At 37.4% G+C, this 22530-nt stretch overlaps 1 protein-coding gene across 1 annotated transcript in view; it reads right to left on the bottom strand.

The window, feature by feature from the left end:
* LOC150097385 (unc-112-related protein-like) overlaps positions 1–22530 on the bottom strand; it is a 242219-nt gene that overhangs the window by 78462 nt on the left and 141227 nt on the right. The window contains exon 7 of the mRNA XM_090407312.1: positions 16535–16642. Within this exon, the coding sequence (XP_090263438.1) occupies positions 16535–16642 (108 nt within the window). The remainder of the gene's footprint in view (positions 1–16534; positions 16643–22530) is intronic.

The following is a 22530-nucleotide window of genomic DNA, read 5'->3' as shown; positions in this document are numbered from 1 at the left end:
CCACAGAACAGCTGTCTGCCGAAAATATGTTAGATTACATTCACAAGGTATCTTGTAAATGATAGCCAGCTAATGATAGAGGTGACAGTTTGTCTTTTGTAAATGGCAACAGATGAGAAATTTTGTTGATAAGAAAATATGGGAGAATAAGATTATACTTATTCAAAATTTGCCAATCAGTTCAGAGATGCCAGAAATATAAGGTATTGGAACCCTGAGGTCTATTGAACCAAAAGAAAGGATGGAACGAACTTTCCATATCTCGCGAAAGTGATCTATGACACACCGACAAACACTTCCAAATTAAAAATGGCGATAAATAGCAAGCTAAAGGACAGTTGCCCCCAATTCGCATGTAAGTGCTCGACCTGACTTAACCTTTGAACAAAGTGAACAAAGATGCCAACTCTGAAGACAGCTAGAAGAAAAATGCCAAAATGGAGACAATAGCTGGACCATAGACTACAAACAAACCAAACTAGTGCAAAAACCAAGTGACGCCACTAGTAGCCACCAAGGAGACCAGTATGCAGGCACTGCATAGGAAACGTGCAAGACCCTTGCATATCCACTACACCAACATTCGTGGTCTCAATTCCAACCTTAATAGCATTCACTATCATCTACAGTCAACCAAACCCCACCTACTCTTCTTAACAGACACTCAAATTTCACCTTCCCCCGGCACCATCCATCTCAACCATCCAAACTATTCCTTATTCAACTCCTTTCGACCCACGGGTGGCATGTGCGCATATATCTGCTCTGACATACCCTGCCAGAGAATACCTAACCTAGAATCGCCCAACTTTGACCTTCTTTGGTTAAAAATATCCCTCCCCACTCAGTAAAATTCATCTGCTGTCTCTATCACTCTACCAATACCACCAACCACTCCGAGCTCTTTAATTTCCTCTCCTCAAAAGTTGATTTCCTCCAGTCCCACTATCCTAATAGGGAAATCATCCTCCTAGGTGATTTTAATGTCCATAACACCAACTGGCTTTTTCTCTTCCAGTTGTACAGATCCTGCAGGCAGAGACACGAAATATTTGCCATCATCAACGACCTTATACAAATAGTTCACAAGCCGACCAGAATAGCAGATAACCCAAATCACTCTCCAAATACCATAGATCTCTTCCTTACCAATGGCCCTTCCAAATATACAGTGAATATCGTGAGCCCCTATCCTTCCCCCCCCCCCCCCCCCCGGATAATTCTGACCACAACCTAGTGCTCATCTCCTGCCCCATGCAACAACGCTTACACAGTCACACCTGCACAATAGTCTGGCATTATAACATTATTACAGTGCCAAATGGGACAGCCTCCGAGACTACTATGCTTCAATCCCATGGTTGGACTACTGTTTGCAGTCTTCCAATCCAAACATATGCACTGAACACATCACCAACGTAATCCTTACTGGCATGATAACATACATTCCCCACACCACACTGAACTGCCGTCCCCTATCCAAACCCTGGTTCTCCAAAAGATGTGCCAAGCCTGTACTAATGAAAAAAACCAGGCACACCACAACTGGTTCAAATTAAGAACTCCATCCTCCTTCAGTGCCTATACTGAAGCCTGAAACAGATGCAAAAAAATCAATGATTCCAAAACAGAATTTGAACGGGCAAAAAGCAGGAAACTTGCAGCCTGTCCTAGGGGCAGCCATGCCTTTTGATCTCTTGCCAAAGCAATTGGTTGCAACTTTTGCCCTACACTACTTCCACCCCCATCATACCTAGATGGCTCAATTGCAACATCACTCATAGAAAAAGCTAATCTTCTGGCTTCACACTTTGCCTGCAATGCACGCATAACCGACAATGGCAAATGCCCCCCCCCCCCAGTCATTCCTCTAATTCTCCTGAAGGTCTGTGCAGCAGAACTGAATCTTACTCCACCTGGTATATATATATATATATATATATATATATATATATATATATATATATATATATATATCCCAAAGCCAGGAAATTGGTCTATATTCAACCCATTCCCAAAGAGGGAGACAAATCACTGTCATCTAACTACTGCCCTATCTCACTCACCTCAATCCTATCTAAAGTGATGGAGAAAACCATCACTTTAGATAGGATTGAGGTCAAAAACCCTTTGACCGGGTCTGGCACAAAGGCTTACTAAGCAAACTTCCATTATTTGGACTGTCTCAGGACTTCTGCAGATGGATTGCCAGCTTCCTGTCTGGATGCGCACTATGTGTAATGGTAGATGGCTCCCTATCCTCCCACTATCCAACTAATGCTGGGGGTCCCACAAGGTTCAACTCTCTCACCGACCCCATCAATGACCTACTTCAGTTGACCTCCAACCCAATACACAGTTTTGCAGATGACAGCACATTGCACTCCTCCCTTTCATTTGATAAAGCATACCTTACACAACTCATTTCAACCCACAGAACATCAATCACAACTTCCCTTAACGCAAACCTCCCAAACATCCTCCAATGGGGGGGTCAGATAACCTCGTCAACTTCAACGCTAGTAAAACCCAATTCTGTCTTATATCCCATAAAAAAAACCATTTTCCCCAGTATTATTTTTGATAACATCCAAATCCCCAGACAAGATGAAATTTCTCTTCTCGGAATTACCATGACATCAGGCCTCTCCTGGTATAAACACATCACAACCATTGCATCCTCAGCTTCCAAAAAACTAGGCTTTCTCTTTCGCTCAAGACATCACTTCACTTGAAAACAGCTGTTAACCTTATACAAATTGCAAATCCACACAGCTATCGAATACTGTTCTCACATTTGGAGTGGGGATCCTAAAAGCTCCCTCAAAATGCTTCAATCAACACAGAGGAGAGCAATTAGACTGATAAATGATCCATCTCTGGGGTGCTTAAGGGTCAAAGCTGTATAACTGAGAGGAGACCTCCACATAGCCTTTAAAGGAATGCGGAGAACCGACCAGGGCTTCTGACCTAATGTCCAATCCTCACCTTCTCGTGGTGCACCCTGTTGGGTATCTACTTTGATACTGAACGAACGAGGATGGGCTGGCAATTTGGGATTTAGCCGACCAAATTGTATTCTTATTGGTTAAACCAAAATAAAAAATGATGGTACAACATGACAAAATTTCATGCCGGCTGGGGCGTCGCCCGGATAAACAAGTCCCCCGTTGTTTTCGCCAGGGAACCAGGGCGAACAGCGAAAAGTCAGCTACTGGAACAAATCTGAAAACAAACCCCAACTCAACATCACCAGAGTTAAAGATCGGTACTATCAACGTAAGAAGCCTGAATGGCAAAGAAATGGAGCTAGCTGAGGAATTAGATAAGTACCAGATCGACATAATAGGGGTGACTGAGACAAAGAAGACCAAAACTGGTGAGATCTTTCTGAGCAATAAATACAAAATGTTATATTCAGGCAATGACAATCAAGGAAAAGAAGGAGTAGCCATAGTATTCAACACAAAATACGAGGCTAATCTTCTTGAATGGCAGTCAGTCTCAAGTAGAGTAATGTGGGCAAATATGAGAATGGGAAAACTGGACAATGAGACTTATTTGTGCCTATGGTCCCACAGAAGGTTCTACTAAGGTAGAAGTGGAGGAATTTTTTGAGGCTTTAGAAAAAGCAACTGACACAATGAAAAAGGAAAAGTTGGTCCTTGTTGGGGATCTAAATAGTAGAGTAGGAAATGATTGTGAGACATACAAAAATATTTTGGGAAAATTTGGAGAAAAGAGCAAAGCTAATAATAATGGCAAATATCTGTTGGATTTCTGCTCAGGACATGGACTGGTTATTACTAACACCATGTTCCAACATAAAAATGTGCACAAATTCACATGGAGAGAAGAGGCTAGGAATAAGAAAAGTCTCATTGACTATGTTATTGTTGATAGTGATGTTTTCTCCTGGTGCAGGACACCAGAGTGTACAGAGGATTTGAAATTGGAAGTGATCACTATTTAGTCTTGAGCAGGATAAAATTGAATTTCATATTGAAAAGAATAACATGTAAGAAAGTTTTAAAGCGAATAAAAGTTGAGCAGCTCTCAGATGTAAACTGTAGACTAAAATACAGAAATATTATTGAAAAGAAAATGAAAGAGTTTGAGAACAGGAATCAAAACCTTGGAGATTCAGTGGCAAACTCTGAAGGAAACATTGATTGATTCTGCCAGAGAGGCATGTGGTGAGGTTGTGTGCAAAGATAAAAAAATCAGAACTCCCCTGGTGGACACAGGAAGTTAAAGAGGCAGTGAAGGAAAAGAAGAAAACATATCAAAAGTTCCTGGCAAATAAGTCAGCTTTTACTCTTACAGAATACAGAGACAAATGTAAGAAAGCTAAACAGTGTGGTAAAACTAGCAAAACAAAAGTCATGGGAGGACTTTGGCAAGAATATAGAAAATAAATATCAAGAAGGTGGCAAAATATTCTGGAGGTTGTTGAAGAAACTTAGGAATGGAGGAAAGAGTGCTGTAAAAGGAATTAGAGATGATAAAGGTGAAATGAAAACAGGAGAAAAAGATATCCTTGAAGTATGGAGTAATTACTTTGAAAAACTGCTAAATGAAACAAGCAGTGATGACAGCACAGTGATAAAAAACACTGACCAGGCATGCAGTCAGGAATACATATCTATACTTGAATAGAAAAAGCCATCAAAGGCTTGAAATGTGGAAAGGCAGCAGGAGTAGATGATATTCGACCAGAAATGCTGAAGTATGGTGGTATAAGAGTCTTACAGTGGTTGCACTGCATAGTTCAGAAAGCCTGGACAGAGGGACGAATTCCCGATGATTGGAGTAGAGCTCTCATAGTACCCATATATAAAAAGGGAAATAAAACTGAATGTGAGAATTACAGAGGTATTTCCCTACTGAGTGTTCCTGGCAAGATCTATGCAAGTATACTTGAGAAACGGTTGAGAAGAATTGTGGAAGAAAAAGCTTGGTGAAGAACAAGCTGGATTCAGGCCAAATAGAGGCTGTCAGGATCAGATCTTCACTTTACGACAAATAGTCGAGAAAGCATGGGAATATAACAAAGATCTCTATTTAAGTTTGGTCGATTTGGAAAAGGCATATGACAATATGCCAAGAGAGAATCTATTCAATACGCTGCAGTTATATGGTGTCAATGGGGCATTATATCAAGCAATACTTAGTCTTTATTTGAGTTGTGAGTCAGCAGTTAGAATTGAAGTACAGGAAGATGGTTTAATGTTAAATCTGGTGTGAGACAAGATGTACATTATCCCCTCTGTTATTCATTATCTATATGGATCACATTATGAAGGAATGTGGTATTAAGCCTGATATCAAAATTGGAGATGTTAATGTCAGCTCTTTGCTTTATGCGGATGATGTTATACTTCTAAATAAATCCGCTGCAAGTCTGCAAGATTCTCTGACTAAATTGAATAGCTGTTGAAATAGATATGGTATGAAGGTCAGCAATAAAAAGACAAAGACAATGAAAATAGTCCTGAGTTATTGAAAATGTCAACTGTGTTGTGAATGAAGAACCTGTGGAACAAGTAAAACATTTCAGCTACTCAGGCACGATTTTTAGTGAAGATGGTAAATTAAATATAGAAATAGACAACAGAATCAGCAAAGCTGGTATGGTGGGAAGTCAACTGAATAAAATTCATATGGAATAAGAGAGAAATTAGTTGGAACACTAAATTAGCTGTATACAAGACAGTGTTCAAACCAGTTTTAACTTATGGATCTGAGAGCTGGGTCAGAAGTAAAACACTTGACCAAAGACTAGAGACCGCAGATATGAGAGTCCTGAGAAAGATTAGAGGCGTGAACAGATGGCGTCAATGGCAATATCATATTAAAAATGAGGATATTAGGAAAGAACTTGACATTGTCAGCATCCAGGAATGCATTAGCAGAGGTAATCTCAGATGGTATGGTCACTTAAATAGAATGGGAGAGGAAAGATTAGCAAAACAAGTGTTCTCTGCCAGGTTGGCAGGAAAACGACCCAGAGGAAGACCAAGATATAGGTGGATTGATACGGTACAAAGTGCCTTAGACGATAGAAATATAAGATCTGATAATGTTGGAGTCTTGACAAGTAACAGACTGATTTGGAGGAAAATTGTAGATAGGAAGTTAGTATTGATGTAAATTTTTCATATAGTACTATCATATCCTGTACACCCCTTGAGGGTACATGGCAGGAATTTGATGATGATTGATGATGATCCATCTCTTACTGACTCACTCCCCAAATTTCATATAAACGTTTAGTCTCTGCAATTTGTATATTCTACAAATATTTTCATTGAAAATGCTCATCTGTAACATCAATAATTCCCCCCACTCTGTACTAAAACCACTGGAACACATACAGCCACCTCACAACATCCCTTCACAGTACACCTTGAAACCCACAGAACAAGTTTCTTTTCCTCCTCCTCCATCCCTGCTACTGCTGTACGGTGGAACAGTCTCCCCCCCCCCCTCTCCTCCTGAGGTATTTCCCAAGGAATACAATATACAGGCTTTCAAATCGAATGCTAACAAGTTCCTCCTTTCCCATCCCACTGCCTATATACGGTACTAAAGTACTATAGGTTGACCAGCCAACCTCTCGTACACTGGCCCAACATAAAAAAAAAAAAATCAATGTTATCTATCAAGAATCCAACATAATCAGATCTTATTATATTTCTATCGTCTAAGGCACTTTGTACCGTATCAATCCACCTATATCTTGGTCTTCCTCTGGGTCGTTTTAGTGCCAACCTGGCATAGAGCACTTGTTTTTGCTAATCTTTCCTCGCCCATTCTGTTTAAGCGACGACCATACCACCTGAGATTAGCTCTTCGAACGCATTCCTTGATGACAATGTCAAGTTCTATACTAATATCCTCGTTTTTAACATGATTTTGCCATTCATGCCATCTTTTCACGCTTCTAATCTTTCTCACGACTCTCATATCTGCGGACTCTAGTCTTCGGTCAGCTGTTTTACTTCTGACCCAGCTCTCAGATCCATAAGTTCAAACTGGTTTGAACACTGTCTTGTATACAGCTAATTTAGTGTTCCAACTAATTTCTCTCTTATTCCATATGAATTTATTCAATTAACTTCCTACCATACCAGCTTTGTTGATTCTGTTATCTATTTCCATATTTAATTTACCATCTTCACTAAAAATCATGCCTAAGTAGCTGAAATGTTTTACTTGTTTCACAGGTTCTCCATTCACAATGAAGTTGATATTTTCAATGATTCTGACTATTTTCATTGTCTGTCTTTTTACTGCTGACCTTCATACCATATCTATCACAACAGTTATTCAATTTAGTCAGGGAATCTTGCAGGCATGTAGCGGATTTATTTAGAAGTATAACATCATCCGCATAAAGCAAAGGGCTGACATTAACATCTCCAATTTTGATATCATGTTTAATATCACTTTCCTTCATAACGTGATCCATATGGATAATGAATAACAGAGGGTATAATGTACATCCTTGTCTCACACCAGATTTAACATTAAACCATATTCCTGTACTTCCTTCAATTCTAACTGCTGACTAACATCTCAAATATATTGTATTGCTTCATATAATGCCCCATTGACACCATACAACTTTAGAGTTTTGAACAGCTTCTCTGTTGGCACCTTGTCATATTCCTTTTCCAGATCGACAAAACTTAAATACAGATCTTTGTTATATTTCCATGATTTCTCAACTATTTGTCGTAAAGTGAACATCTGATCCTGACATCCTCTATTTGGCCTGAATCCAGATTGTTCTTCACCGAGCTTTTCTTCCACAACTCTTCTCAACCGTTTCTCAAGTATATTTGCATAAATCTTACCAGGAACACTCAGTAGCGAAATACCTCTGTAATTCTCACATTCAGTTTTATTTCCCTTTTTATACATGGGTACTATGAGAGGTATTCCAATTATTGGGAATTCGTCCATCTGTCCAGGCTTTCTGAATTATGCAGTGCAGCCACTGTAAGACTTTTATACCACCATACCCCAACATTTCTTGTCGAATATCATCTACTCCTGCTTCCTTTCCACATTTCAAGCCTTTGATAGCTTTTTCTACTTCAAGTATGGATATGTATTCCTGACTGTATGCCTGTTGAGCATTTTTTACCACTGTGCTATCACTGCTTGTTTCATTTAGTTTTTCATTACTTTTCAAAGTAATTACCCCATACTTCAATTATTATTATTATTATTATTGTTCCGGGAAACTCCAAGGAGTCGACAGGCTCATCGAGGACGGTCCTAACATCATGTCAAGAACAACTATTCAACATTCACACAGTATCTGTCATACCTTGCCTTGAACTCATTCACGATCGTAGCACCCACAACAGACTCTGGAAGCTTATTCCACTCATTTACCACTCTCCAAGTAAAGAACCTAGCTCTAACACCCTTGTCAACCATGCTCTTGCCCAGCTTCCATGCATGGCCCCTAGTCCTCCCAACACCAGTCATATTTTCAAAAATATCTTCTGGATCAATCTTATAAAAACCCTTCAGTAATTTGAATGTCTCAATCATATCACCCCTCCTTCGCCTATCGTCCAATTTCTGCAACCCACAAATCTTCAACCTATTCTCATAAGGTTCATTCCACAGACCTGCTATCATCTTGGTCACTCGTCTCTGGACCCTCTCCACTTCCTCCCCATCACGAAGAAACCCTGGTGCACAGAAGTCCAGATGGGGTCTTATCAAGGCTCGATACAGAGGAACAACAACTTGTTCGTCTCTGCATGTTAAAGTATTTTTCAGAAGCCAAGTGATTTGGTGAGCTGTTTTAGTTACTTGTGCAATGTGCCCCCTAAACTTCAACTCCCTATCCACCAACACTCCCAAATCCCTGGCCTCATCAATCTCCTGGAGTATGGTTCCACCAATGCAATATACTGCTGCTATTCTTTTCACCCCAAAGTGCATAACCTTACACTTTGCCACATTAAATTGACATCCATTTTTCCTAGCCCAGTCCTCCAAACTATCCAAATCATCCTGTAAAATTTTGACATCTTGTGCACTCACAATTGCTCTACCCAACTTTGCATCATCAGCAAACTTCAAAAAAAAATTCAAGGATATCTTTTTCTCCCGTTTTCATGTCACCTTTAACATCTCTATCTCCTTTTACAGCAATCATTCCTCCATTTCTAAGCTTTTTCAACAACCTCCAGAATATTTTGAGACCTTCTTAATATTTATTTTCTATTTTTTTTGCCAAAGTCCTCTCATCACCTTTGTTTAGCTATCTTACATTTCTCTCTATATTCTCTAAGAGCACAAGCTGATTTATTTGGCAGGAACTTATGATATGCTGTCTTCTTTTCCTTCACTGCCTCTTTTACTTCCTGTGCCCATCATGGAGTTCTGATTTTTGTATCCTTGCAGACAACCTCACCACATGCCTCTCTGGCTGAATCAATCAGAGTTTTCTTCAAGGCTTGCCACTGAATCTCTAAGGTTTGGTTCCTGTTTTTCTTCAATAATCCTTGTGTATTTTAGTATACAATTCACATCTGAGAGCTGCTCAACTTTTCTTCGCTTTAAAACTTTCTTACATGTCATTCTTTTCAATATGAAATTCAATTTTATCCTGCTCAAGACTAAATAGTGATCACTTCCAATTTCAAATCCTCTGTGCACTCTGGTGGCCTGCACCAGGGAGAAAACATCACTATCAATAATAACATAGTCAATGAGACTTTTCTTATTCCTTGCCTCTTCTCTCCATGTGAATTTGTGCACATTTTTATGTTGGAACATGGTGTTAGTAATAACCAATCCATGTCCTGAGCAGAAATCCAACAAGTATTTGCCATTATTAGCGTTGCTCTTTTCTCCAAATTTTCCCAAAATACTTTTTGTATGTCTGACAATCATGTCCTACTCTGCTAATTAGATCCCCAACAAGGACCAACTTTTCCTTTTTTTATTGTGTCAGTTGTTTCTCTAAAGCCCCCAAAAATTCCTCCACTTCTACCTTAATAGAACCTTCTGTGGGACCATAGGCACAAATAAGCCTCATTGTCCAGTTCCCCATTCTGATATATTCCCATATCACTCTACTTGAAATTGCCTGCCATTCAAGAAGGTTAGCCTCGTATTTAGTGTTGAATACTATGGCTACTCTTTCTTTTCCTTGATCGTCATTGCCTGAATATAACATTTTGTATTTATTGATCAGAAAGATCTCACTAGTTTTTGTCTTTTTTTGTTTCAGTCACCCCTATTATGTCGATCTGGTACTTATCTAATTCCTCAGCTGGCGCTATTTCTTTGCCATTCAGGCTTCTTATGTTGATGGTACCGATCTTTAACTCTGGTGATGTTGAGTTGGAGTGTGTTTTAGGATTTGTTCCAGTAGCTGACTTTTCGCTGTTCGCCCTGGTTCCCTGGAGAAAACAACGGGATCCTTGTTTAACCGGGCAATGCCCCAGCTGGCATGAAATTCTATCGAGTTGTACCATCATTTTGTATTTTGGTTTAAGTCAATAAGAATACAATTTGGTCAGCTAAATCCCAAATTGCCATCCCATCATCATTCATTCAGTATCCAGGTAGATACCCAACAGGGTGCACCACGAGAAAGTGACCATTGGACATTAGGTCAGAAGCCCTGGTCGGTTCTCCGCATTCTTTGAAAGGCTATGTGGAGGTCTCCTCTCAGTTATACAGCTTTGAACCCTTAAGCACCCCCTGCCAAAACCTCCTCTCCATTATTTATGATACTTCCAGCATTCATGTACATGCATTTCAATATTCCTTGGACCTACAAGTATCCTTGTGCAATGTTCTTGCACACCAATTCAAATCTGAAACATGTGAAATCACATTCAGCATTGCATAATCATTTTTGTAAATGCATTTGTTTATCCCAAGGTTGGCAAGACATGTTTGATTGCACCCCCCCCCCCAATATTTCTAGTATCCCTGGTTTTGCACTTCCAAACTCTCATTAAATAACACTTTCTCCAAACATCTAACTCCAGAAATCAAATGTAGTCCATGAGGCATATATAAATCCTTTTGTATCTATTAACTGCACACTCTGTTCATTGACTCATTATGAATAATGACCCTTCTTCTCAACTTGTATTGTACTGAGGCAGCAGAATAACAATCTTTGCTTTCTTACTCTTCATTTTTGCTTCTTCTTATAACTCTTTTATATCTTCTCTCATTGCATATTTCTCAGCTTTCAAATCATTTGTGCCTATTAAAACAATCAACTCTTTCACTTCTCCCTTCTGCAAAATAACAACTTCACTAACATCCTTGATCTTCACACCTGGAAAACAAGCTTTCATCGATTTCTCATAAATTAATAACTATAAAAACTATTTGGATCCAAGACTTTCTAAAATAAAACTATACTTTTGGGATTATCTTTAGAAGATAAATTCATTCTCTCAATGGTTCATTCTATTATTAGTTTGTTTTACATGTACTTAATCAGTCTACCAGAATGAATGTTTTTAATAAATTGCTAAAAAAACAAAATGTTCATTAGAGTAAGTTCTTTATCAGACCTTTTCTCAAATGATAAAACTTCTTAACTTCCATGGTCTCACCAATATCAACATTATTTTACCTAACACATTTTAATTACAAGAATCAAAAATTGCAATTTTTATTTTATTTATTTCTAAGCAAAAATGTATCAAAGGAGAGCTCTTCATTAATGCTAGTTTACAGTTTCAAATCTGTCTAATTGTATCAGTGATGAATCATTTTCTTGATAGAAAATGATTCATCAATATCGCTGGTGTCCTTGGGACAGAAGAAGAAACTTCCTGTTTAGCATATCTTTGAACACTGAAAGAGAATGTCTATTGCATATATCTCCTTTTATTACGATTCACTTGCTGACAGTATTCTTCTATTAATACATTCTGACTGTCAATTTTTCAGAAACTTCATAAAAACAAAATTCTCTGGTCTACATTCTCCAACTTTCATTTCTCTCTCACTTTCTGGGTCAGCTGTCAATCTCCCATCAGCCTCCTTGGTGAGCATGTGCACTTGTAACTTGAAACTAAGCAGTAAGCGAGAAGTTAATAATGGCTGACACATTGGCATTGTTAAGGAAGAGAGAATGTCTTTATGACAAATGACAATAAATCACTGCACACTGGCATTTCTGAGTCTTGGCTATTTTTCTTTTCCTGAAACTTGGACATTTTATTTCCAAGTCCTGGAAATTCCCAGGACTATACAATTTTCCTCTAAAAAAAGTATATTTTAAATATAGTAAAATATCAATTATCTGTAGTAATTAGGGGATGCTAGAGCTCAGATAATTAAAAAAAATAGTATAAAAAAACCATATAAAAACATAAGATAAACATTCTCGTAGTATGTAAATATAAAACTGATAAAACTAATTTAGACAGAAAGTCTGTGATTTTTGTTTGTTTTCTTTGTAGCATTATACATTTGAACACTTGTTTTACTAATCTTTCCTCTTCCATTCTGTTTAAGTAAATACCGTTTCAGATTAGCTCTGGTAACACATTCATGGATTCTAACGATGTCATGTTTTTTCCTAACATCCTTGTTTTTAATATGATATTGCTATTGATGACATCTGTTCACATGCCTAATCATTCTCAGGATTCTTAAAACTGTGGTTTCTAGTCTTTGATCAAGTCAAAACTGGTTTGAATACTGTTTTGTATTTAGTGTCTTGACTAATTTCTCTCTTATTCCATATAAATTTATTTAGTCGACTTCCTACCATACTGGGTTTGTTGATTCTGTTGTGTATTTCTATATTTAATTTACCATCTTCACTAAAAATTGTGCATAAGCAGCTAAAATGATTTACTTGTTCTATAGGTTCTCTCTCTCTCTCTCCATTCACGATGTAGTCGATATTTTCAATGTTTCTACCTATTTTCATTGTCTTTGTCTTATTAATGCTGATCTGCATACTAAATCTGTTACAACAGTTATTCAATTTAGCCAAGGAATCTTACTGACTTGTACTGGATTTATTTAAAAGTATAACATCAGATACATAAAATAAAGAGCTGAGATTAACATATCCAATTTTGATATCAGATTTAATACTGCTATCCTCCATAATGACCCATATAGATAATGAATAACAGAGGATAATGTACATTCTTGTCTGACACTAGATTTACACAAAACCATCATCCTGTACTTCCTTCAATTCTAACTGCTGACTTAAACTCAAATAAAGACTAAGTATTTTGAAAAGCTATTCAAAAACAATATAATAGTGTTTTTGAATAGCTTTTCTCTTGCCACCTTGTCATACGCCATTTGCAGCTCTACTAAACTTGAATACAGATCTTTGTTATATTCCTATGATTTCTCAACTATTTGTCGTAAAGTGAAAATCTGATTCTGACAGTCTCTATATGGCCTGAATTCAGCTTGTTCTTCATCAAGCTTCCCTTCCACAATCCTTTTCAACCGTTTCTCAAGTATACTTGCATAAATCTTACCAAGAACACTCAGTAGGGAAATACCTCTGTAATTCTCACATTCAGTTATATTTCCCTTTTTTGTATATGGGTACTATGAGAACTCTACACAATCAACTGGAATTCGTCCCTCTGTCCATGCTTTCTGAACTATGCAGTGCAACCACCGCAACAATTTTATACCTCCATACTTGTCAACAGCCGACAATGGACAAGCCAAGTGCCGAATAAAAATTCTTAATCCAGCAACAAAGGAATAAAGGACCACAGGTCCAATCACTGCAACAAGTTAATATGGTTAACCTTGGTTTCTTTCTCTTTTACTTTTAGGTCTAGGCTTCCACTGATAAGACCTGAATAAAGGTCTAAACAGGTCTGGATAGGGATACCATAATCCATAGCAATATAATAAATTTAGTTTAATCCTTTATCCAAGTGTAAGCAAACAAAGTTTGCACCTGAAAATTCTGGAGGTTGTTGAAGAAGCTTAGAAATGAAGGAAAGAGTGCTGTAAAAGGAGTTTAGAGATGATAAAGGTGACATGAAAATGGGAGAAAACTTATCCTTGAAGTATGGAGTAATTACTTCGAAAAATTGCTAAATGAAACAAGCAGTGATAGCATAGTGGTAAAAAACACTCAACAGGCATACAGTCAGGAATACATATCCATACTTGAAGTAGAAAAAGCTATCAAAGGCTTGAAATGTGAAAAGGAAGCAGGAGTAGATGATATTCGACAAGAAATGTTGGGGTATGGTGGTATAAAAGTCATAGTGGCTGCACTGCATAATTCAGAAGGCCTGGACAGAGGGACAAATTCTCGATGATAGGAGTAGAGCTCTCATAGTACCCATATATAAAAAGAGAAATAAAACTAAACGTCAGAATTAGAGAGGTATTTCGCTACTGAGTGTTCCTGGTAAGATTTATGCAAATATACTTGAGAAACGGTTGAGAAGAATTGTGGAAGAAAAGCTTGGTGAAGAACAAGCTGGATTCAGGCCAAATAGAGGCTGTCAGGATCAGATCTTCACTTTACGACAAATAGTAGAGAAAGCATGGGATTATAACAGAGATATGTATTTAAGTTTTGTCGTATCTGGAAAAGGCATACGACAAGGTGCAATAGAGAAGCTGTTCAAAATGCCACAGTTGTATGGTGTCAATGGGGCATTGTATCAAGCAATACGTAGTCTTTATTTGAGTTGTAAGTCAACAGTTAGAATTGAAGGAAGTACAGGAAGGTGGTTTAATGTTAAATCTGGTGTCAGACAAGGATGTACATTATCCCATCTGTTATTCACTATCTATATGGATCACATTATGAAGGGCAAGTGGCATTAAACATTATATCAGAATTAGAGATGTTAATGTCAGCTCTTTGCTTTATGCGGATGATGTTATACTTCTAAATAAATCCGCTACAAGTCTGCAAGATTCCCTGAACAAATTGAATAACTGTTGTAATAGATATGGTATGAAGGTCAGCAATAAAAAGACAAAGATAATGAAAAGAGGTAAATTTGTTGAAAATGTCAACTGCGTTGTGAATGGAGAACCTGTGGAACAAGTAAAACATTTTAGGTACTTAGGCACGATTTTTAGTGAAGATGGTAAATTAAATATGGAAATAGACAACAGAATCAACAAAGCTGGTATGGTAGGAAGTCAACTGAATAAATTCACATGGAATAAGAGAGAAATTAGTCGGAACACTAAATGAGCTGTATACAAGACAGTGTTCAAACCAGTTTTAACTTATGTATCTGAGAGCTGGGTGAGAAGTAAAACACTGAACTAATGTCTAGAGACCGCAGATATGAGAGTCCTGAGAAAGATTAGTGGCATGAACAGATGGCATCAATGGCAATATCATATTAAAAACGAGGATATTAGGAAAGACCTTGACATTGTCAGCATCTAGGAATGCGTTAGCAGAGCTAATCTGAGGTGGTATTGTCACTTAAACAGAATGGGCAAGGAAAGATTAGCAAAACAAGTGTTCTCCGCCAGGTTGGCAGGAAAACGACCCAGAGAAGACCAAGATAAGTGAATTGATACGATACAAAGTGCTTTAGACGATAGAAATATAAGATCTGATTATGTTCGATTCTTGACAAGTAACAGACTGATTTGGAGGAAGATTGTAGATAGGAAGTTAGTAATAATGTAAATTTTTCATGTAGTGCTATCATATCCTGTACACCCCCTGAGGGTACATGGCAGGAATTTGATGATGTCTAAGGTCTTCAAAGAAATGCATCAACAAATTCTTTTTTTTTTTTCATTTTAATCACTTGTCCACATACAGCACTATCATGTCATAAGTCTTGCAGCCTCTTGTGTTTGTGGCACTGAGATATATATATATATATATAAGTTTTGGAGAAAATTATATAAAATATTATATTAATGGCAAAATGGGAGATGAAAGATTAACAAAGCATGGATATGAAACCATAAATCAAGAAAAGACACTGTAGATGAAGAAGATATAGGTGGACTGATGCAGTTTGAAGTGATTTATAAGACTGAAAAAGTAAAAACTGATCACATCAGAAATTGTTCATGAAATATTGTGTTTATGTTATATCAGGTACATGCCATAAAAATATATACAAAAAAAAAAAAAAAAAATTAATTGAGAAATCAACAATAGATAAGTTTCCTAATTTTTCTTATGTACCTCCCACCTTTCAGTTGTGAAGTTTGTAGTACAATTAGTACTATAAGTGGCTGAAAAAAAACTGTATAAAACTAATTAACTATAGAAAGTATTTTACCTTGGCTATAATAAATGTTAAAAATACCGAGCAATTTTAAACCTGGTTTTACTCCATTTCCCAAGTAAGCAAACAGACAAACAAGTCAAGTTTGCACCTGCAAGTGATGCACTACCTGTAGGATCAGCTAGACTTGCATCACTTGCAGGTGCAAACTTGACTTGTTTGTCTGTTTGCTTACTTGGGAAATGGAATAAAACCAGGTTTAAAATTGCTTGGTATTTTTAACACTAATTAACTATGTTTACCTGTAAAGCAGCAAACATCATCATTTCTTCTTCAGTGCAATCTATTTCTTCAGTCAAAATAGACCACCTTGCTTGTTCATATATCTGGTTTATTCTGACAGCATCAAACTAGGTAAATAAAATGAAAATGTTGATTAATTATTTTCTTAGGTTGCAAACTGTAGACAAAATTTCAACATATAACAGATTATAGTTTTTTGGCTTGCTTACTGCACCCTGTGCTGTCCTGGTTAGGGGAGTGCTTAGCATATCTACTCTCCAGCCAAGAGGACGCAGGTTCAAATCCCTCCAAAGGCATGGATGTTTGTGATTGTGTTTCACTTTCACACATTCATTTATTCATCCAAGTATGTACACACTCTCCCAAGATGGACTGGATCACCATGCGTGTAGTAGACCCAATCCCCCCCCCCCCCACAATAGGAGAGGCCTTCACCCTGTAGTGGGTAGAAAAGACAGGCTGATCATCGTCATCATTACTACACCCTCTACAAGATGCTCAGTTTCTGCTGTATACACTATCTACCAACAACTGTCTGGATACCCTTGTTATTTGAAGTTATGGAGCATTCCAGGTTTGTTAATAACATAAAAACCGGCATATGGATAGTAGAAAGCGGTATTTCATTATAGCAGTTGAATACAGGTGGTATGGCAACATGACGTGAACTCAGAGACTTCGAGTGAGGTGTCATCATGGGCTGTCACATTAGTGTCATATCCATATGTGTCATTGATGCTCAACTGGAGCATCCAAAATCAACAGTTGGCAATGTGACCAACAAATGGAGATGTTCTGGCATCACTGGTGCAGGAAAACACCCAAAGCAGCTGCCGAAAATGATTGAGAGGGATAAGAGGGTGTTAAAACGGGAGGCATGCAAAAATTGGCAACAATCAGCATAGATCATCCTTAATGAGTTCCAGAGCACCAGTAACACCATGATGAGCACTAATACTTGAAAAGAACTCCATTTACTGGGTTTCCATGAAAGAGCAGCACACAAGCCGAACAAGGTGGATCGTCTGGCCTAGTGCAAAGAGCATGTGAACTGGACAGTGGAAAATGGTACTCTGAAGCAATGAATCAAGATTCACCTATTGCCAGTCTAATAGCAGGGTGTGAGTGTGGAAGCAGCCTGGTGAACGCTTGTTACCACAGTGTGTTATATCCACAGTAATGTTTGGTGGTGGAGGAGTAATAGTGTGGGGTGCATTCAGCTTGTTTGGAGTGGGGCCACTGGTCATTGTCCATGGCTCCATGAAGGCAGTTCAATGCCTTGATATTCTGGATAATCAGGTGCTGCCTACACTGTGGAGTTTTTATGGAATGGACCCATGTTACTATGAAGCCCACAATGCCCCATGGCACAAAGATGCAGTTGTTATGGAATGGGATGAAGAGATCGTTGTTAAACAATTGCCCTGGCATGCACAGAGTCCTGATCTCAACCCCATCAAACACCTGTGGGATGAATTGAAGCAGTGATCGAGGTCCAAAGCAGCACGTCCTCGATCTGTTGCTGAACTCAGTGCTGCTTTGATGGAGGAATGGAGACAAATCCCACCTGATGTCTGCCACACATGGGTTTGAAAGCCTTCCTCAAAGGGTGCAGGAGGTGATCAAAGCCTAAGGTGGACATACCTGATATTAGGGTTTTCCTGCTGGTATCAACTGTAAATTGCTAAATTGTCCAAACAATTATTGATGTGTCTTATGGGCATTCACCTAAGCTTGCATTTATAATTCTTTTATCTCAAAACCTGTCAGAATTCAGACTGCAATCTGCTTTGTAGAATGTTGCTTTAGTTTTAAGAGGAGAAAGCAGTGAGGATGAACCACAAAGATATGACAACCTATTATGATCTTTGCATGCTTTCAAGCACAACACTACGTAGTAGTTAACATGTCTAGTTAACCCAGACCTGTTAAAAGTTCTTATAATAAAAATTAACATGAATTTTGAAGCGATTTAAGATTCTAGAACACACTTCAATGTACGTGTTTAGATTCAGTGTCTTACCAAATATATTGTTAAAGTTCTTATATTTTTATAAAACAAAATAAACATACTATCCTATTGTAATCACTAATATGGTTAGATCAATGGTCCGTCATCACATCATATGACATGTTATGTTCCACACCTTTGTCATGTAGCAAGTTTCATCATTCCCCTACCCATTTGTAGATGCATATAATGGATAATTTTCGGACTAACTTTCAGAATAATTTTTACAAACAAAATTATGCTGAATAGCTTGGCTTAAGGGACCACACCAACCAGTTTGGTCACCACTTTATGCCATTAAAAATTTTTTATTTTGGCAATAAGATTATCACATTTATGGATAACTAATATTAACTAGTGTGTCACTAAGAACTGTAACAACAAAGATAAATTTCTTAGGGAAGTGAAGTTTAGCCTGTCTCATTTCAATACACCATCGTCACTAAATTCAATTTTATTTTTAATATCTAATGCAATAGGTTTACGTGTCTTTCTTTCTGTATATTACTTTCACTGGAAGCAACAGCACCCTTACTTTGAATTTTACCTGCCAATTATTAACTACAATAAAATAAAATAATAGTTATAAACAGTTTATAATTAACAGCAAAATACCAGAACACAGAGAGAGAGAGATACAGTCAGCAATAACGTCGTCATAAACAGTTTTCAAAAACTGTGCATTGGTTGATTCATGGGAGCATCATATGAGCAGATCATCATAGAATGAAGTGTCATAAGATGGGGTATTACTATATATTATTTCCCATATTTTAGGAAATAATATATCGAGAAAAAGTATAAGGTAAAGATATGTGCACAGAAGCACTACAAAAGCAAGACTCTAGGAGTAGCAGTGGAGAAACACAGGTTTCAGATTCATCCAATTATAACACCATCCTTTCAACAGTATGGCATTATTAAAAGTTTGGTTAACTTGGAAAAAACTGATTTGCTCTAATGATAACGTCCTCACTGCTGAGATTAGACACATACACAACTTCTTGACCAATGGCTAAAATCACCCATCAGATCAAAAATATACAAACACCCTGTATCCTTCTTTCTCATCAAAACAGACAGCAAATCTATAACCATCCTACTGTGGAACTTCTGAAAAGGTGGCAACTACTCATTTTATTAAAGTTCACTACAACCTCTAGATCAGGGGTTGCCAAACTTCTTTGACTGTCGACCCCTTCTATTTTACTATTACGTAATTATAATAGGACAAGCAAAAAAGATACTTATGTGAATTTTTAGATTGTTTATTTTATAGTTAGAGTGTTTATTGTATGTATAATGTAGTATATATTATTATATTGGCTTAACGTCAAAGGGATACGTTTTTGTTTTTGATGTCCTTCTTAACATTACATGTTTGATAGGAGGGATAAATAATATATAAAATTTAATTTAGATAACAAAATAACAATAATACAATCTTCCTTATACATGTGAAAATAAGACTTTTATTAACTTAGTCAATTTACTAACGTTGTCAATGTGAAGGGTGTGCTTCATTGCCCGGCAGAAACCACGAACATCCGTTTATTGGTAAATAGGTCATTTTGGCCTACTTGATTGGCTTCCGTAACTATTTTCATGACCTTGCTCCATCTTACAGGTCCTGTTCATGTCACTGTAACCACGATTCACTCTTCATTGCGTTGTCATTCAGGATGGAGGTAATCCAAGTTAACTGAATTAAATATTACCCATAGATTGATTTCGTATATTTTTCTATCAACCCCCAATCGACCCCTAACAATGTTATACCAACCCCTGGGTAGATATCGACCACTGCTCTAGATCTTCCAAATACTTGTAAGTGCTTGTAGCTGTAATCTTTAATGTAACCTATAATATGTAAGCCAGGTTGGCCAAGTATATAACTTATCCACTCTTCAATGACTGCAAATTTGAATCCCACAGGAGCACAAGTGTTTGTGAAAATCTTTAAATAGTACACTACTTTCAGTGTCTGGTGAGAGACAACCTCTGATTATTTAATCCTTAGTAATACAGAGTACTAACTATAGGTGGACAAGCCTTTTGAAGATGAAATGCATATCAACAACAACAAAAAAAAAAAGGCAAGCAATTTTTTTTTGTTGATTAACACCATGGCAAGGCAGCTAAAATTAAAATGTCTGAATATAAAGTACTAGTACACTAGGTACATTAATCACTATAATGGATTGGATCTGGCAGAACATGTTTTGGATATGCATCACAGAATCTGCTGGTTAAATGCCACTTTGTATTTATATTTACTTTTAACCAAGCAGATAGCATGCCAGTCCGCGCGGTTAGCCTAGTGGCTTTGCGCTTCGCAACCATATGCCTGGGGAAGGAGTGTCCTAGGTTCGATTCCCGTCGGAGACGTGAGGAGCTGAAGGATCTTCCTCAGCCATAGCCAAGTTAGCCGGTCTTGGGCACGGGCAGTAGGGTTTTTCCGCCAGTTTATCTGGTGTTTTTCATCCCGCAAGCAGGCAAACCGGACCCTTGAACACACAGGGATACAGTCAAGAATACCTTGAGGCATAGGAGTGACCATTCTATCCTCGTATTTCGGTTACGAAATCCAAGCATGCTTGGAAGGTTGTGGGCCTTAAAGGCCTGTTAAAGCCATTGGGATAGATAGATAGCATGCCCAGTCTCTAACAGTAATCAGTGATTAGAGAGCAGGCAGGCTATCTATTTGGTCAAAGAAAATCTTCCTCTGCCTTAAATTGCCACAACCTCAATAAAGTTGAATGAAAAAAGTTTTATATCTGAAAAAAACTGATCTTCAACTCAAGAGTACCGAAATCATGCCTACTATGTAACTTATTTTCCTTAAGTCTCATTTTGATAGTTCCTGCATGTACTACTAAAGTAAAACTTATTAGCACATGTACAAGACTTATTCTCGTGCATGTGCTAATATCTTTAATTGAGTACTGTTTCTCGTGAAGTTGCTAATATCTTTAATTGTGTACTGCGTCTAAAGATGCCAATTTGACTTTGGCAAAATACAGGAAATAATAATTTTAGTTGGTACATTATCTGCATTTACAAATCCACGGTCATATCTAGAAGCTCTTTGATGGACCCAACAACACATCATCTGCATTGTGAACTACTTCCAAAAAATGTCAGTATATTCACAGATGTAGTATTTCATCTAAAAACTCTGTTGTGCTATATGATAAAGTATCATACACTGAAAACTATTTTAAGCTAAAAAAAAATAAATAAATAATAATAAAAAAAAAGAATTTTCTATTTTTGCTTGTATGCTATAAAGAGATGAAAAGGGGATGGATTTACCATAGTCCCCTGCCCCTTATCTGTGGTTTCAACTATCGACAGTCAACTCCAATCCAAAAGTATTAAATAGAAAATTTTGGGTATGGCACAGTACGGCCTGTGTTGTCTTTGTGCCAAATAAACTATAAACCAAGGCAGTTGAGCCTCTTCTTCTGATCTCGACCGAGGCAATAGACATTCTTATGCAGTTTTTGCGAATGCATGACTATCATGCATACTAGTGAACTTATCATGCATACCCAAACTTGGGGGGTATCCTAACCAGATCATGGGAAGAGATTTTGACAAGAAAAAAAAAATAATAATAATAATAAAAATAAATTAAAAAAAAAAAATATATATATATATATATATATAAATTTATTTCAAAAATGACTGAGTGGGAGAAAACTACATTAATGTGAACTGGATGGTATGTGATTGTGAAATGATTCAGAGTCAGTAATAAAGTTATTTAATGATATTTATTTCACTCATTTCATAAAATAATGTAATACAAAAAACATATCACATAGCACTGACATGCTGCAAGGAGCTATAAAGATTTGGATGAGATGGAGGCGATGCTCAATGTGTTGTTCTTTATACAGGACCAATAGCTGATACCATCACACAACATTGTCTACAGAAAAGCATTTCTCACAGAATTCGTGATTTTGTTTTTCAAAT

This window comes from Typopeltis vanoorti, chromosome 17, assembly GCF_054136105.1.
Source record: "Typopeltis vanoorti isolate ZY-2024b chromosome 17, IOZ_Tvanoo_1.0, whole genome shotgun sequence".
NCBI lineage: Eukaryota > Metazoa > Arthropoda > Arachnida > Uropygi > Thelyphonidae > Typopeltis > Typopeltis vanoorti.
This window is presented reverse-complemented; position numbering and strand designations above follow the sequence as displayed.